This window comes from Peromyscus californicus, unplaced genomic scaffold, assembly GCF_007827085.1.
Source record: "Peromyscus californicus insignis strain IS unplaced genomic scaffold, ASM782708v3 Scaffold_6__1_contigs__length_162567912, whole genome shotgun sequence".
Lineage (NCBI taxonomy): Eukaryota > Metazoa > Chordata > Mammalia > Rodentia > Cricetidae > Peromyscus > Peromyscus californicus.
In genome coordinates, this window is record NW_026294584.1 from 130,824,703 (window position 1) to 130,841,747 (window position 17,045).

Genomic DNA, 17,045 nt, shown 5'->3' on the forward strand with positions numbered 1-17,045 from the left:
AATCACACCTGCCCCTGCTCCCCAGCAGTGGACCCACTGAAATCCTGCCTCAGACAACCTCCAGAGAGATGGCCCAGCACAGCCCAGCATAGGACACTGTGTAGTCCTTTCTCACCGTCTATCATGGGCTGCTTTCTTCTTCTTCTTTTTATTTTTTTCCAAGTAAGGGTTTCTCTGTATAGCCTTCATTGTCCTGGAACATCAACGCATTTGTATGTGCGTGTTCATATTTGCTTATACACTGTGTGTATGTATGCTTTTGTATTTGTTCAGACACTCTGTATCCGCACATTTGCCATTCTGCATGTGTGGCAGTCAGAGGACAATGTGTGCGATGTGATGCTCTCCTACCAGGTGTTTTCTAGTATCGCCCTCAGATCAGCAGGCTTAGTGGCGGGTGCCTGCATCCACAGGCACTGAGACAGTAATTTTCACCTGGACTTCTGGAGATGCAGAAGTTCTGAACTTGTCTATCACAGGACACCCAGCAGGCGCCAAATACAAATGGACTGGACATGTAAATGTAATTCTTTTACTCTTTTTTTTTTTTTTTTTGGTTTTTCGAGACAGGGTTTCTCTGTGTAGCTTTGCGCCTTTCCTGGAACTCGCTCTGTAGACCAGGCTGGCCTCAAACTCACAGAGACCCGCCTGCCTCTGCCTCCCGAGTGCTGGGATTAAAGGCGTGCACCACCACCGCCCGGCTGGTAAATGTAATTCTTATCTGATAATTGTCCTTATTGCTATAGTTTTATTATGTAAGAGTTAAAATCTTTCCTTTTTATTTAGACTAGAAGGGAGAAATGTTGTGGAATAATCTTTTTGTACGCTGTGAGGATTTGTCACTCAGATTGGTTTAATAAAAAAGCTGAACAGCTGTGCTGCCATAACTGGATGTCAATATGTAAAAGATTACAAATAGATCCATATCTGTCACCATGCACAAAACTCAAGTCCAAGTGGATCAAAGACCTCAACATAAATCCAGTTATACTAAACTTAATAAAAGAGAAAGTAGGAAGTATTCTTGAACGCATTGGCACAGGAGATCACTTCCTAAATATAATACCAGCAGCACAGACACTGAGCACAACAACTAATAAATGGGACCTCTTGAAACTGAGAAGCTTTTGCAGGGCAAAAGACATGGTCAATAAGACAAAAAGACAGCCTACAGAATGGGAAAAGATCTTCACCAACCCCACATCTGACAGAGGACTGATCTCCAAAGTATATAAAGAACTCAAGAAACTAAACATCAAAATACTGAACAATCCAATTAAAAAATGGGCTAAAGAGCTAAACAGAGAATTATCAAAAGAATCACAAATGGCTGAAAGACATTTAAAGAAATGCTCAACATCCTTAATCATCAGAGAAATGCAAATCAAAACGACTCTGAGATAACATCTTACACCTGTCAGAATGGCTATGATCAAAAACACTAATAACAGTCAATGTTGGAAAGGATGTGGAGCAAAGGGAACACTCCTCTGTGGGAAAGCAAACTTGTACAACCACTGTGGAAATCAGTATGGTGGTTTTTCAGAAAATTGGGACTTGATCTACCTCAAGGCCCAGCCATACCACTCTTGGGCATATAACCAAGGAATGCTCAATCATACCACAAAGATACATGCTCAACTATGTTCATAGCAGCACTATTTGTAATAGCCAGAACCTGGAAACAACCTAGATGCCCATCAACTGAAGAATGGATTAAGAAAATGTGGTACATATACACAATGGAGTACTACTCAGCAGAGAAAAACAATGACAGCATGAAATTTGCAGGCAAGTGGATGGAACTAGAAAATATCCTGAGTGAGGTAACCCAGACTCAGAAGGACAAACATTGTATGTACTCACTCATAAGTGAGTTCTAGATATAAAGCAAAGAACAATCAGACTGCAACCCACAGAACCTGGGAGGCTATATAGCAGGGGTACCCTAGTATGACTGTTTGGTTTTACTCAATTACTGAGCAAGCCTCAATCAAACATTTCACTATTAGGATAAGAATTTATACTGTATCAAGCTGGTAACAGAAAAATAAATTAAAAAAAAAAAGCTGAACAGCCAATAGCTAGGCAGGATTTTCTGGGCAGAGAGGATGCTGGGAAGAAGGGCAGAAATGTGGCGAGTTGCCAGCCAGAGATGGAGGAAGCAGGAAAGCAGCATGGGCTTACTCTACAGAGTACAGGTAATAAAGCCACGAGGCAGAAAGTAAATTAATAGAAATGGGTTAAGTTATAAGAGCTAGTTAGAAATAAGCCTAAGCTATTGACTGAGCTTCCATAATAAGAAGTCTCTGTGTCATGATTTGGGAGCTGGCAGGAGGGACAGAAAAATCTGCCTACACTCAACTGCCTGTAAACTTCCATTTGAATTGGTCTGATGTGCTCTTCTGGCCTCTGTGGGCTCTGCACTTATGTGCACGGGACACCCCTCCCCATAATCGAAAATTAATCTTTAAAAAGTTTGTTGCGCCAGGCGGTAGTGGTGCACGCCTTTAATCCCAGCACTTGGGAGACAGAGGTAGGCAGATCTCTGTGAGTTCGAGGCCAGCTCTGGTCTACAGAGTGAGTTCCAGGACAGCCTGGGCTATCCAGAGAAACCTGTCTTGAAAAACCAAAAACCATCCGGTGGTGGTGGTGTACACTTTTAATCCCAGCACTTGGGAGGCAGAGACAGGTGGATCTCTGTGAGTTCAAGGCCAGCCTGGTCTACAGAGTTAGTTCCAGGACAGGCTCCAAAAGCTACAGAGAAACCTTGTCTCGAAAACCCAGAAAAACCCAAAATCAAACCAACCGAAAAGTTTGTAGAGAAAGATTCATACTATACAAGAGCCAATCAATCATGGAAGTCCTTCACCACCTTCCTTCAAACAACACTGGGGGTAGTGTCACTTGGAGCTTCTATTCATTTACATATTTGTATACATAAAATGTCTCAACACAAATGGGAGACAATCCTGCTCCCCAACTGGCTGATTTCACTTCACAGAGATTATACAGGAAGCTAGACATTCTTCTGGAATGTTTACTGCACCTTTGTTAAGCTTTGCCTACTTTCCTACTGAGTTCTTTGTGTGTGTGTAGAGGCCAAATGACCACCCCAGGTGTTATCCTCAGGTGCCATTCAACCTGGTTTCCTGACACCCTCTCACTGGCCCAGACCTTGCCACTAACTTTGCTGGGCTGGCTGACCAGCAAGTCCCAGGGATCTTCCTGTTTCCACCTCCACAGCACTGGGATTACAAGTGTGTGCCACCACACTTGGCATTTTTAAAAAGTGTGTTTTAGGGAATTCAGGTTCTCTTTATGACTGAGCATCTCCTAGCTCTCCAGTCAAATGTCTTCTCTCTTCTAGTCACACACAGCAGATGCTCATCTCCTGTCCAAAGCCTGCACAGGTCCATCCCCACTGCATGTACCATTCGATAATTCTGTTTTGTTTTGTTTTTTAGTTTTTCGAGACAGAGTTTCTCTAGCTTTGCGCCTTTCCTGGATCTCGCTCTGTAGACCAGGCTGGCCTCGAACTCACAAAGATCCGCCTGCCTCTGCCTCCCAAGTGCTGGGATTAAAGGCGTGCGCCACCACCGCCTGGCCCTGTTTTTTTTTTTTTTAAGTGTTGCCTATGGAACCTAGGGCCTGCTCCAGCACTAACCCACACCCTAAAGTTCTTTTTTTTTTTTTTTTTTTTTTTTTTTTTTTTTTTTTTTTTTTTGGTTTTTCGAGACAGGGTTTCTCTGTGTAGCTTTGCGCCTTTCCTGGTACTCGCTTTGGAGACCAGGCTGGCCTCGAACTCACAGAGATCCACCTGGCTCTGCCTCCCGAGTGCTGGGATTAAAGGCGTGCGCCACCACCACCCGGCCACCCTAAAGTTCTTATTCTTCAATGGAGTATCTTTATGTAGCTCAGGGTACCCTGGTACTAGATAGCTCAGACCGATTTTGAATTCATTCTCTTTTGAGTGCTGGGATTACAGGTGTGAGCCATCATTCTTGAGCAGTTACACAACCCCGCCTTCATGTTCCATACTTGGACAACTGAGGTACCTGCATGGTGACTGGCACTCCCTCCATGTCAGCTGCCCTTGACTAAGCAGATGATAGTTTACAAGAGCGACAGCTATTTAGTGTGACCCAGAGTTCAAAGACAACACATTTGAACAACTCATCTTTCGGGTGAGGCAAGCCTCCAGCTGGCACACCCTCATCAGCCGCTCTATTTTTTGTATGTATGGCTTCTCAGGTATGTTTTCATACTCTCTGAAGTTTTATTCTATTTTTTTTGTTGTTTGGAGACAAGCACTCATGTGTCCCATGCTGGCCTGGCTAGTTTTTTAAGTCTGTCTGTCTGTTCTTCCTTTCTTTTTCTTTCTTTTTGAGATAGTCTCATTATGTAGATCAGATTAGCCTCCGAACTCACAGAGCTCCACCTGCTTTTGCCTCACTAGTGCTGGGATTATGCTACTATGTCCGGCCTGCAATAAATAATAGATAGTAACAAATCAGATTCTGAAATTATGTCAGGCCCTCTGCACTGTGCAACCCTAGGGTATGATGTCCACAGGCCCTCGGGGTGCATTCTACAACTCTACACACAGTAGGCTAGCCCATACTTCAAGAAGCTAAGGGTACTCCCACAGTCATTTCTAAAACTGTCACAAAAGGTGTCCCTTCCTGGTAGGAAGAGGCTGGGTGAGGTGCTGTTAGCTCCCAGGTAGGTTGGGAAGTACAGACAAGGAAGGAAAGGAGGACACAGTCATTAACGTTCCGAACTTTGGCTTCTCCAGTTCGGGCTATGGCAGAAGTCCTAGTGAAAATTACTGTCTCTGGAGCCACTGAGATGGCTCAGTGGGTACAGGCACCTCCTACTAAACCTTAGGATCCGAGTTCCTTACCTACAAACACGTGGTAGGAGAGCACCAACTTCTGAGGTGTCTTCTGATCTCTACATGTGCTATGGCAAGTCTGTAAACACACAGTGTCAGAAAAAAACAAACAAAAAAACCAAAAGGCAAACCACAAAATGACTATTTCTGGGGCTGGGATGTGACTATGGTTGAGCGCTTGCCCAGCATAAGGCGGCCCTGGTTCTATCCCCAGCTCCACAGAGAAATAAACTATGCCTTCTTTAACAAGCCCACAGCTAGGATTAGAACGGATAACAACTCTAAATTTTGAATGCCTAACGTCTGTTTCCACCTATCATAGTAAAGCTTTGAAATGACGGAAGACATCACTCTGCCCATTTTGGGGTCATTAGATGCTGAGTTGGGAGGTCAGTACTTGAATGCTCCTCCCCAAATCCTGAAGGTAGGTGTGTGTGTGTGTGTGTGTGTGTGTGTGTGTGTGTGTGTGTGTGTGTGTTTCTGTGTGTGTGGTGTATGTGCATATGCACACGGAGGCCAGAGATCAAGTTCAGGTGTCTTCATCAATAACTCTCCACTTTTTTTTTTTTTTTGGTTTTTCAAGACAGGGTTTCTCCATGTAGCTCTGGCTGTCCTGCTGGAACTCACTCTGTAGCCGAGCCTGGCCTTGAACTCACAGAGATCCTCCTTCCTCTCCCTCCCAAGTGCTGGGATTAAAAGCATGTGCCACTACCGCCCGGCATCTCTACTTATTTTTTTGAGATCATGTGTGATGGCTTATCTTGGTTGTCAACTTGACTATATCTACAATCAACCAAAACCCAAGCAGCTGAACACACTTGTTAGGAGGAGGAGGAGGAGGAGGAGGAGGAGGAGGAGGAGGAGGAGGAGGAGGAAATCTGCTTGAATGGCTCATTTGAGGAAGACCCACCCTAAATGTGGTCACACTTTCTGATGGCAGCCCACAGAAAAGGCCACGGAAGAAGGAAGCTTTTGCTTTTTTCTACTTGCCCTTTCTCTCTGGCAAGTTCATCCATCCTGCCGCTGAGACATTCCTTCACTGGTATTAGAGCCGACACAGGGATTTCAATGCGTACTTAAGACCATTTGAAACACTCAGCCTTGTGGACTGAACAGCTACTGGACTCTTGGCCTGTCAAGGAGAGCCACTGTTGGATTAGCTGGACCATGGCCTGTAAGCCACTCTAATAAATCTCCTTTTAATATATATATATATTCATTCTATCAGTTCTGTTTCTCTAGAGAACCCTAATACACAGAATCTCTCACTGAACCTGGAGATTACAAATTTGGAGAGACTTGGCCAGCGAGCCCCAGGAATCTGTCAATCTCCCTCTCTACAGCACTGAAATTACAGATGCATGCCAGCACACCTGACTTCTACATGGGTGCTGGGGATCCAACCACAGGTCCTCATGCTTGTGCAGCAAGCATTGTACCAACCGAGCCATCTCCCCAGCCCTTGAAACATCGTCTTAACTACCAGCCTAAAGGAATCACGGGGAAATGCCAACCTGGAATGATGTCTGTAAGGTCCACGGAGTTGTGACAATTTCCTGGTTGTCAGTTATAGTTTCAAGATCCTAGTGTGACAATCTCTCTCCCTCCCCCTCCCCCCCCGCCCCCAAAATTTCCAGACAGATGCATCTGCCACCGGAAATAGGGAATGCAGAAAGAAGGAACAAAACAAATCCAAGTCAGCTGGCAGGTTTCTAGCTGAGGTCTTTATTTTCATTTTATGTACAGCAAAGGTGCTGCTGAGACTTCACAGCAGCCAGACAGAACATAACTGAATTCTCTCTCAACAATTAGCAGCTTAAGATCTAGCAACTACAGTGTTAACGTTCACGCGTTCACAAGTATCGTCTCTTTACTCTGCGATTCGTGCATGTGAGTCTTTAGTCTTACACACTTGTATAAAACACACTTACAGTCTAGTAGTCAGCCCCTTCTGAGGGTATCACCTAGCATACACAACACACAGAAATGTTTAACTTGTAGAGCCACATTCAGAATCCCAGTTTTATTGGGGGTGGTGTGGGAACCATCACTTTGCCTGTGCTGGCTTCTTGATGACAGCATTTGGTTTTGTTTGAGATGTGTACTTTCCAAGGCTAGAAGGCCAGAACACTAGAGCTCACTCAGAATCCAGCATTCACTACTACCTTAGAACACAAGATCAGAAACAAAACCAAAGCCAGTGAAGACCACGCCAAAGCATGCCCACTGTCAGACCTGACTGGCGAGGAAGGCTTCACCCCACTGTTCTGGCAACAGACGTTTGATGCCAGTCGGGATGGGGCTAAAGAAGCCACAGCGATGGGTCCAATCGCACTTCTTAAGGAATAGAAAGCCTTCCTTGCCAGGATGCCCTGACTACACCAAGGACCTGAAACTGGAGCAGACAGCCATCAGTGCAGAGTGATGGCCAACTCTAGAACCACAACAGTCACCCAGGCCAACACAGCCAGCCTCACTCACCCGGGCTAGGCACCAGCATGGACAAGGGAATCAAGGAATGCTTCACTTTAGTGGGAGTTTTTTTAGTTTTGAAAATTATTTTCTTAAGGAAAAGAAGCATTAAATTGTGGGCAAGTTTCTCTCAGATCAAGTGCTAAACCACCAGAGCAAGGCTACTGAAGAGCTGTGAATAGAAAAAGAGAATCCAAGGATAGCCACAATTCCAAGAAACTCAAAGGCAATAGGGATGGGCAGCAAAAAGTACAGGCAGGTAGGCGAACAGAAGTGTGTTACAAACAGCGTTGGGTGCAGACAACTGTAGGTCTAGTGAGTGAGCAGGGGTAAGACAGCGAGAAGCCATGGCAGGGCCTGTCCTGGACTGAAAGGGCCTTCCCAAGACAGTCTGCTAGAGGAAGATGGGGAGTCAGTGCGGGTCTGTCTGTCTGTCAGAAGCTCCAGACTCTTCCTTCAACAGAAACTGCCATCAGGAAATTAGAGACAATTTCAGTTTATCGATCACAGTGACATTTGGGGGGCCTCCTGTGGAACTGTTAAAAAAAAAGCCAGTGGGCTGCCACTGGTTCATCTCTCCCACAGCCCCACGGGACTCTCTTCTGTTAATTATAGCAGTGACTGCTCGTCCAACAAGGTCATAGTGTCCTGTGGCGTTCTTGCCTTGAAGCTGCAGTATTTTCAGGCAAAGTTAACCTTCTAACATAGGCTTGGGGACCATTTGTTTTGGCATGAATATGTGTTAGTTTTATTTATTTATTTATTTTTGTCCCTGCTCATTATGAGGTGAATAACAACCATCTGGGGATGGAGTGAAGACTGGGTACCTGAGTGAAAATATCAAAGTGAGAAGGCCAATTGGCCAAAGCAAAAGGAGGCTGGAACTGTTATGTAAACCATGCTTTCCCACAGACAGGGCATTGCTACCCTAGTTCTGAAAGAAGGTCCTGGTGTGGGGACATAGGCAAAAACACACTTCCCCTCTCTGTCCATGGCACAGTACACGACTCCTTTGCATCATGTGGGCACACAGGAAGAGGCCACTGGACATGGCATTTGTGACCTCCAATAATATGAGATTAATCAGGCTATTTTGCTCTGAAGGTTGAGTCAGGTTCCACCTGGGTCAGGAAACTGGCTGAGGGATGGGGGCAAAGCTCAGCTCCTCTTCCTAAAGTGTCTCTAAATAGACACTGAGCAGTTAGTGAGTCAGTCTGGGTCAATAGGAAGCTTACAACAGTTTGTACCCAGAACTTGGGTCCTTGTAACCTGACATTTCCTTTTCTGCTTTTTGGGAGAATCACCTTCGATTGATTCTCTCAGGCAGACAGAATAAAGCTTTGAAGTTAAGGATGCTGAGGCCAAAATGCAGACAACAAGACGCCACATCACTTTGGTTTCGGTAATTAGGGGTGTTAAACAATAAATTAAGCAAACACAGGGAGTTATTTATGACTCTCATAACATAGTAGCATTTTTTTTTCCTAAAGAGAATCCCAGCCCAAGGTCACTAAGTGAACATTTACTTGGGGGGGGGGGGGGGAAACGACGACAAAATCCAGTCCTACCACACTATTCTGCTGAGATTGCACCCCCTCACTCTGCAAACCCCTCACCACTCTGACCATGCCAAGCCGGGGAGATGGTGCTGTATGTGTAGTAGACACCAGAGAGCTGGGGCAGCCACAGGGTGGCAAAGGGCAGCGCTGGCAGCAGTCTCCAACTCAACTGTTTCAAGACAACAGGGGGCAGCACGCTGAAATATCCACACGGCTTCATTTGAAAACATCACTGCTTTATTTCAAAGGAAAAAATAAAAGACCCTCCCAACCCAGTAACAACCGCCCCCCCAAAACAAACAAAAAAAAACCAAAAACCAATCAAACAAAAATACCCCAATAATAATAACAATAATAAAAAATCCTATTAGAAATTATAAGGAAGCACTGAGAGTTTGAGTATTACATTCTTCAAGTATGTTGTTCGGATTTTTTATTTTTAAGTTGGTAACTATACACATATAAAAAAAAAAACAAACCTTCAAAGTGCGGCCAAGGTATTTTGCTTAAAGTTAGGATTAAGGGCTACTTCACAATACTGAACAGGACTGCACAGTCATCCTGTGGGCTTGATGCTCCTGCTTCCAATCCCGGCAGAGTTAAGGAAGGCGCAGGTTCAGAAGTCATCATACTTCAGGGTTAGCGTGAGAAAGCCTGGGAGATGCCCGTGTTCTTCCATGGTGGGGAAAATCCACCCTGAATCTAAAATTCCAACCTGGAATGTGGTGGGACTTCACAGTAGAGTTAGTCTAGATGAGGAGAGGAGCCCAAGCAGGGCAGGTGTTGGGCCTGGTCAGGTTTTTGCATCTGTTTAGTGGGTTTAGTGCAGCCCTCCAAGCCTCAATTCAGAATGCCCTTCAGTGTGTTACAGATTGTTGGTTCATGTTAAGGGACTGTTTCAGATTTGCATCCCAAGGAAAATCATGCTACATAAAAATGATCCAAGATTTTGCCCAAAAAACTTCTTGGATAAAATCTAAAAAATACTATTGCAATTGCGTCTCTTGAAGAAAAAAACATTATTCTAAATGTAAACAGATTCACTCAACTCTCTTGTAGAAAACCGCAGAGTGGGTAACGCTGCTGCCTAGCTCTCTTGGCATGCACTCGCCAGATGGTGAGGAGCACTGCTTTCTGGGCCAGCATCATCTGGGGGTTGAGAAGAGCCGGTCCACATAGCTGAAGAGGGCGTCCCAGTGCTTCCAGAGAAAGGCAATGAAAGCCACCAGGAATAAAGTGCTGAACGTCCTGTTGCGTGTCTTCATGAGAGGAACCACACAGTTGGCTACTGTGGACACAAAGACCAAGAGGACTGCCATGACGGCCAGGAGGATGTTGATGAGTTTGCCCAGAAGGTTTCGAGCCGTGGCATTCTCCAGCCCTTCCAGCTGCACCACCTGCTGCTGTTGCTGCTGCAGCTCCATCTTGGAGATGCGAGTCTGACAGGCCTCCAGGGCCTCCTGTGGGCCAAACAGGGGATGGTTAGGCTTCTGCTCTCAGAACTCTAGGGCTGACATGCCCTGGAGAGCCAAATGGACATTACTCCCATCCCCTCTACTGTACTCCTTGGGGAATAGTGATGGGGAACAGCGGACATACTTGGATTTATTTTGCCTAAAATTTACTTACTTACTTTATTAGTTTCTTTTATCACCAGAGTCTCTTGTATCTCAGACTGGCCTCATACTTGCTATATAGCTGAGATGACCCTGAACTTCTGATGTTTTTTGGCTCAACCTTCTGAATGCTGAGATCATAGGCATATGCTATCATTCAAGAATGGCCTAGCCTCAATTATATGGTTTTTATTCTTTTAGAAATTTTGAGTCTAAGGTACACAAGCCACATGCACTTATTTTACTTAAGCGCAGTTTCTCAGTATTCTTCTCAGTTCTAGTCCCTGTTGCTGTTCTAACACTGTCATACTAGTATGTTCACTCTTTACCTGTATTTAAATACACATATGTATTTGCCTAGCATGGGGTTATTATAGGTATTTCTTACCATAATGTGCGTAGCATTCTACTGTAATTGATCCACAATGTATTGACTTTTTCCTCGATAGTGGGCCTTGATGATTGTGCCATGTCAAAATATAGGGATCCACCTCATTTTTGTGTGTGTAGACATGTGCATGTGGACACGTGAGCATGTTCACGTGAAGGTCAGAAGACAAATGTGGTGTTGGTTCTCAGGTACCCTCCATCTTTTGTTTCAGGCAGGGTCTCTCACTGGCTGCAACTGTGCCAAGCAGGCTAGACTAGCTGACCAGTAAGCTCCAAGGATTTGCCTGTCTCACATTGCCATTGCTGAGATTATAAGCACATGACATTATGCCTGGCTTTAAAATTATTATTATAGCATGCATGTATTTGCAGATCAGTGTGGGTGTGCCATGGCATAAGTGTGTAGATTAGAGGACAAATTTCAGGGATTGGTTCTCACCTTCCACCTTTATCTGGTTCTGGAAGTTCTGTTAGGCTCCATGGTAAATACCCTGAGTGTTCATACCTGTGGGTATGCCACAGTTTGGGTCCCTCTTGGGGATTTTAAAGTTTTTTTTTTGTTGTTGTTTTTTCTGATTTTTTTCCACTCTAACAATGATAAAGTGAACACCTTTGATTGTGCTTCACTAACACACTACCTGGTGTGTTTAGGTCAAGACAATCGCTGACTGGAGAAAGGGAACTGTGACCTCAATGTAAGAAGGACACACTCCCTTTCTAGGGCAATCTCTAAGGCAGATACTATGATGACACTCTACAGAGGGCATTAAAGTGACCTACTCCCACTAAGGCCAAGCCTTATGTAAAGTTTACCCTACAACTCAGAAAAACAAACTTCATCCCCTAGCTAGGACAGACATCCTCCCATGGCAACCAGTGGCTGGAACCCTGGGATTTTCCAGCCTTGTCTTCAATGGGTTCTGGTTTCCTGGGATGTGAGGCAAGGCCCAGACATCAGACTGAAGCTAGTTCAAGAATGGATAATGGATGCTGCTCAATGCAGAACTACCTTGGGCTGAAAAAATAAAAACATAAACAATTTGCGGGCCTAAAGAAGTTGGCAGCTGGCGAACAGTCAGGCCAGTGTGTTGATTCCTCTGGATGGGTGCACTACAAGCCCCTTTTCTCCACACGAGCTTCTTTCAAGAGCTTTCACAAAAACCACTATGACCTCTGAGAAAATCTCCACAGAAAACAGAATCAAGTGAGTGCTCACCTTCAATTTCACTGCTGGGATTTCTCATAAACAAACAATGGAAGATTTTCATCAACTGTATGATGTGCCACCTGTTAGAGAGCAGGCACAAAAGCCCTTTTCCAGAGAAGCAGAAGATAGGCAAGACGGCCAGAAGCCCCACCTGGGCAGCTCCAGGCAGCAACCAACAGATGGGACGCTCTAGTTTTTCTAGACTGAGACTGCTCTGTCCTAAGACATTTGCCAATATCTAGAGCATGAACTTTTGAAAAAGGTACCTGCATTGTGTTGAAGGTAGGTGTGCTGCAACTGATAATAGCTTTTCTTGATTCTCTACCCTTATGTCTCTGTCCATTCTCTTCCTTTCTTCTTTCTTACTTGTTAGTCACACTAACCTGGATGTCCCGGGCCCGTTCATAGGACTGATAGGCAATTTTCTCTTCCATGCTGGCCAACTCTTGCTTTAAGTTCAGGATCTCATTCTGGTGGAGCTCTGTCAGGTCATTCAGTTGCTCTTCTAGTCGTTCACATCTAAGAAATGGAGAAAGGTTGGACTTTCAAACATTCTGCATCCTCCCTCATATAATTCAGATCAATCCCCAAATCTAGTCTACAAAGTGAAAGAGAAACACAGAGCGAGGGCAAGCCTGGGGTGCTGTGTGCCAGCAGTTGCCGCTTTCAGTCTCCAAAATGGCAGCCGTCACAGAGCCATCCTGCAGCATCCGGGCTTTTCAGCTTTCTCCACAGCTCTCCCCGTTTAGCTCTGCACACCTGTGGAGCTGAGGCAGCTCTTACTCTGCTTTGAGTGTGGGAGAAGCAAAACTAAACACTTCATCAGGAGAGAAAGGGCACTAATGGAAATAGACCTTCTAGCTGTCAGAAGTGACCTATTTCAACACCAGATGAACAATAACTTACTCACCCAGATGTTTGTGATTTGGAGCCCCAGAAAGCCAGAGCCAGAGGGATCCATCATCCTCATGGCCAAGCAGTGCTTGGGACATTTGTCAACAGACGTTTATTGAGAGTCTGCTGCATGCTAGGTATGTTCAAAGTACTGGGACATTGTAGTAAGCAAGAGGAAGCACTTGCCTTCCATGCATTCTACAGAGAGAAGGGAGACAGAAAAACACCAATAGGATTTATGTAGCCAAGACTGGCAGATAGCCAAGCATATGGCAGTGCCTAGTGACACTGGAGGGTCAGAGAAGACTTCTCAACTCTCTTGAAGAATGAGAGACAAAGCTTGAATGATACAGACAGAGGCTTAGAAGATGAGGAGATTGAAGATGTGTAAGGAAGGACCTCACTCAGAAGGAGCAGAAGAACAAACTTGTCAAGACAAGAATGAGGTTGGCATGTGTAAGGGCTGGAGCAGGCCAGGGAAGCTACAAAATGGGAAGAACAGAGAATGGTCCTGGAAGGCTAGTTTTATTTATCGATTTATCGTGTATCTCTAGTTTTCAGGAGCGCGTGCATACACACACACACATACACACACACTTATTCTATACATAAAGGTTTAAGGGAGATCATCATAGATTCTAGGTAGAAAAAAAAAACCACTCAGAAAGAAATATGTAGAATAACTAGATTCTGGATAGCTGGGGAAGGGGCCCAAAGAAGACAGTGTTTAAGGAAATGAGCTGTCTGGTAGTGGTGAAGATAGATGACGTTGGCAGTGTGTGGAGTCCTAGGAACCAAAGGGCTTCCAAGAGAAAGGCCAAAGACAACACATTAAAACACCGAGACAGGGCAAAGGAAGAAAGAGAAACTACCTCCAGCTCCTGCTGAACAGAATGATGTCCTTCCTGTGTGTGCAGTTGGGCAGGGCTCATGCCACAGGGAAAACCACATGTGAAACTCCAGGGACTTCTATTAAAAAAATGAAAGGGAAGCGGGGAGCACGGCACGGTGCATTCCCTCGAATCCAGGTGCTAAAGAAGCTGCTGAGATAGGAGGATTCTAAGTTGGAGGCTAGTCTAAAAACCAACCAACCACCAATGTGCCAGAGTACCATTAACATATTTAGAACTCCTCCTTTCTTTCCCCATTCTCCCTCCTCCTCCTCCTCCTCCTCCTCCTCCTTTTGGTTGCACAGGGGATGGAAGCTGTCACTCTGCATGCCAGGCTACTGAGTTACAGCTATAACGTACTCTTATTTCTAATCACACCTGTGGTGTACAAACTTTGTTTTGTTTTTTTAAAGCCCAGGATGGTCTTGAACTTGTGATCCTTTTGCCTCTGTTTATGAATTCTAGGATTATTGGCATCTATTACCATGCCTGGCTGTATCTACTTGTAAGGTAATTTTATGTTGCAGCATCTGTGTTTCCCTTGTGTCTCTGTGCATCTTTGCATGTGTGCATTCGTATGCATGTGCTGTCTGTCTGTCTGTAAGTAGTCCATGAGCAAATGTGTGGATGCCAGAGGAGGACCATGGGTATCCTATTCTATTCCTCTCTGTTTTATTCCCTTAAGATGGGAGTTTCTCACTGAACTTGGAGCATGTGGTTTCAGCTAGATGCCTGGCCATTAAGCCTCTGGGGATCTTCTGTCTCTGTTTCCAATAAAACTCAGGTGACAGACATCCATGCAGCCACATCTGTCTTGATGGTGTCTCACTATATAGTTCTGGCTGGCCTGGAATTCACAGATTCCCCGAGTACTGGGACTAAAGGCATGAGCCTTAACGACTGGCCTCATACCTATCTTTTGACTTGGGTGGTGAGGGTCCAAACTCAGTTTCCTCATGTTTGCACAGCGAATGCTCTTAGAGTCACCAGCCCATCCTCCAATGCTATCCCTTTTAATAATCATGTAATAAACAATGATTATATTCTATTAAATCCTATTCCTTAGGAAATGAACATTAATTTAAGGAGTGATAGTCTGACTCTTTTCATTATGTTATTAAGTCCTATTTAGGTCTCCTTTACCCTTTACAGGCATCTCTGATGTGCTTTCCTTCATGCCTGTCACAGAACAGTACTCCCATGCTGACACATACAACTAAATTGATCTTTGTGGGGCTCTGCCTTTTCATGTCATCTGTTACCCAGGAACTCAGGAACAGGTGTCAGCTATAAGCTTCTATTACCTTTTTTGTTTGTTTGTTTGTTTTTCGAGACAGGGTTTCTCTGTGAAACAGTCCTGGCTGTTCTGGAACTCACTCTGTAGACTAGGCTGGCCTTGAACTCACAGAGATCTGCCTGCCTCTGCCTCTCAAGTGCTGGGATTAAAGGTATGCACCACCACAGCCTGGCTATACTATCTTTTTGAACTCTTTTTTTAGTGGTGGTGGTAGGGGTGTGTTAGAACTCAGGGCCTTACCCATACTAGGTGAGCACTCTATTAGCCTACTGTTGTGAGAGTGTGACTTTCTTCATTATCTTTGTTTACCAGAAGGGTGCTGAAACTTAAAACTGGACTTCCTAACTGCTGGTATGGCAGGGATAAAGCTCAGTGGTAGTGTACTTATTAGGTTCTGGTACAACCCAATACCAAAAACCAGACTAATTTTTTTTTTTTTTTTTGGAGCTGAGGACCGAACCCAGAGCCTTAGCAAGCACTCTACCACTGAGCTAAATCCCCAACCCCAGACTAATTCCTTAGTTATGGTCAGTAACTAGGACTGGGCAGGGAGCAGGGTAGTGGTGTTTAGTAGAGTGCATGGTGACAGGGATGCATCACAACCTCTTGGCCCATAGGCTGTACACACTCCTTTAACCCCAGAATTTGGGAGTTAGAGACATATCACTGAGAGTTCAAGGCCTGCCTGGTCTATAGAGTTCCAGGACAGTCAGAGCTACATATGACACTCTGTCTTGAAAAAACAAAGCAAAACCCCAAAAGATTACTGGGAAGTTTTACTTGGAATTAAATGTGACTCATGTGCACCCAGGGCAGAATGGAAACAGCAACCAGAGAGGCACGGCTTCCTCGGAGCCAACTGTGCATCAGGCCTGCTGGGAGGGTGGAAGGTGTTATCTCCCCCTCAGAAGCAGCAGTTAAAATTCAGAGGCCCCAAAGCTACCTGCTAAAGAAGAACAAAGTGAAGGAGGAAAGATGTGAATCCCGGTTTGTTTGACTTCAAAACCTCCATTTAAAAACTCTATACTCTCATGCCATTTTGAAACTAGTCAAGAAGCCAAACAAGCCGTAAGGATTATGTCCTTAATTACATCACCAGCCTGCAATGGCGTCCCAGGCTAAAAAGCGGGTGTGCCCTCTGTGCGTTCTCTTCCTTTCTGCACTCTCTCCTTCCATTCTCTTCCCTCCACTCGGTCTCTCTGTTTCTCTCTCCCCACCCCACCCCCCACCCCCCGGCCCCAATAAAGCTCTAGAAAGGTAACCATGGCTTGTGATTCTTCTGATCAGCACTCTCCTCCGCCGGCATGGCCGCTGCGGGCGGTGGCCAGCCACGAGTGCTGCAGCGTAACCAACACAAGCTCCCTTAAAAAGTAAGAAATCTGAGTTGGCTTGACAGCGGTTCAAGTCACACAGCCACGGTGGCTCTGTTGACATGATGGTTTAAAGATTGACAAGGAGAAGATGGCTGAATAAAAGTCTAGACAGATTCAGATTAAAAAGAGAAAACCAAGTGTTAGCAAGGATATGCAGCTGGTAGACCCATTCTGTTCTGCTGGTGAGAACTTTAGAAAGTTAAACAAATAGTTCTCATAAGGCCTATATAATACCACTCCAGGTGCACAGAGCAGAGAAATGGAACTTCTTTGCACACAAAACAGGCCCAGCGATGAGCTCACAGCACCATGCTACAGTATCCTAGAAATTCCCAGATTCTGTATCCTAATGTGTTTGCAACTTGCTGTTCTTCACTTGCTGCTCACAGAGTATCAGGATATGAAACAGAAAGGTAAAAGGAATGTGCTTTTCAACTACCTGTTCCCAGT

The 17,045-nt window shown here is 45.0% G+C and overlaps 1 protein-coding gene across 7 annotated transcripts in view; it reads right to left on the reverse strand.

Annotated features, from left to right (window-relative positions):
* Positions 1 to 6,602: 6,602 nt before the first annotated feature.
* Positions 6,603 to 17,045, reverse strand: part of Tmcc1 (transmembrane and coiled-coil domain family 1) — a 193,628-nt gene continuing 183,185 nt past the window's right edge. For all 7 annotated transcript variants that reach the window (XM_052719114.1, XM_052719115.1, XM_052719113.1 and 4 more), the window contains 2 exons: positions 12,525 to 12,660; positions 6,603 to 10,388 (listed from right to left, as the gene is read on the reverse strand). In XM_052719114.1, the coding sequence (XP_052575074.1) occupies positions 10,074 to 10,388; positions 12,525 to 12,660 (451 nt within the window). In that variant the 3' untranslated portion in view covers positions 6,603 to 10,073. The remainder of the gene's footprint in view (positions 10,389 to 12,524; positions 12,661 to 17,045) is intronic.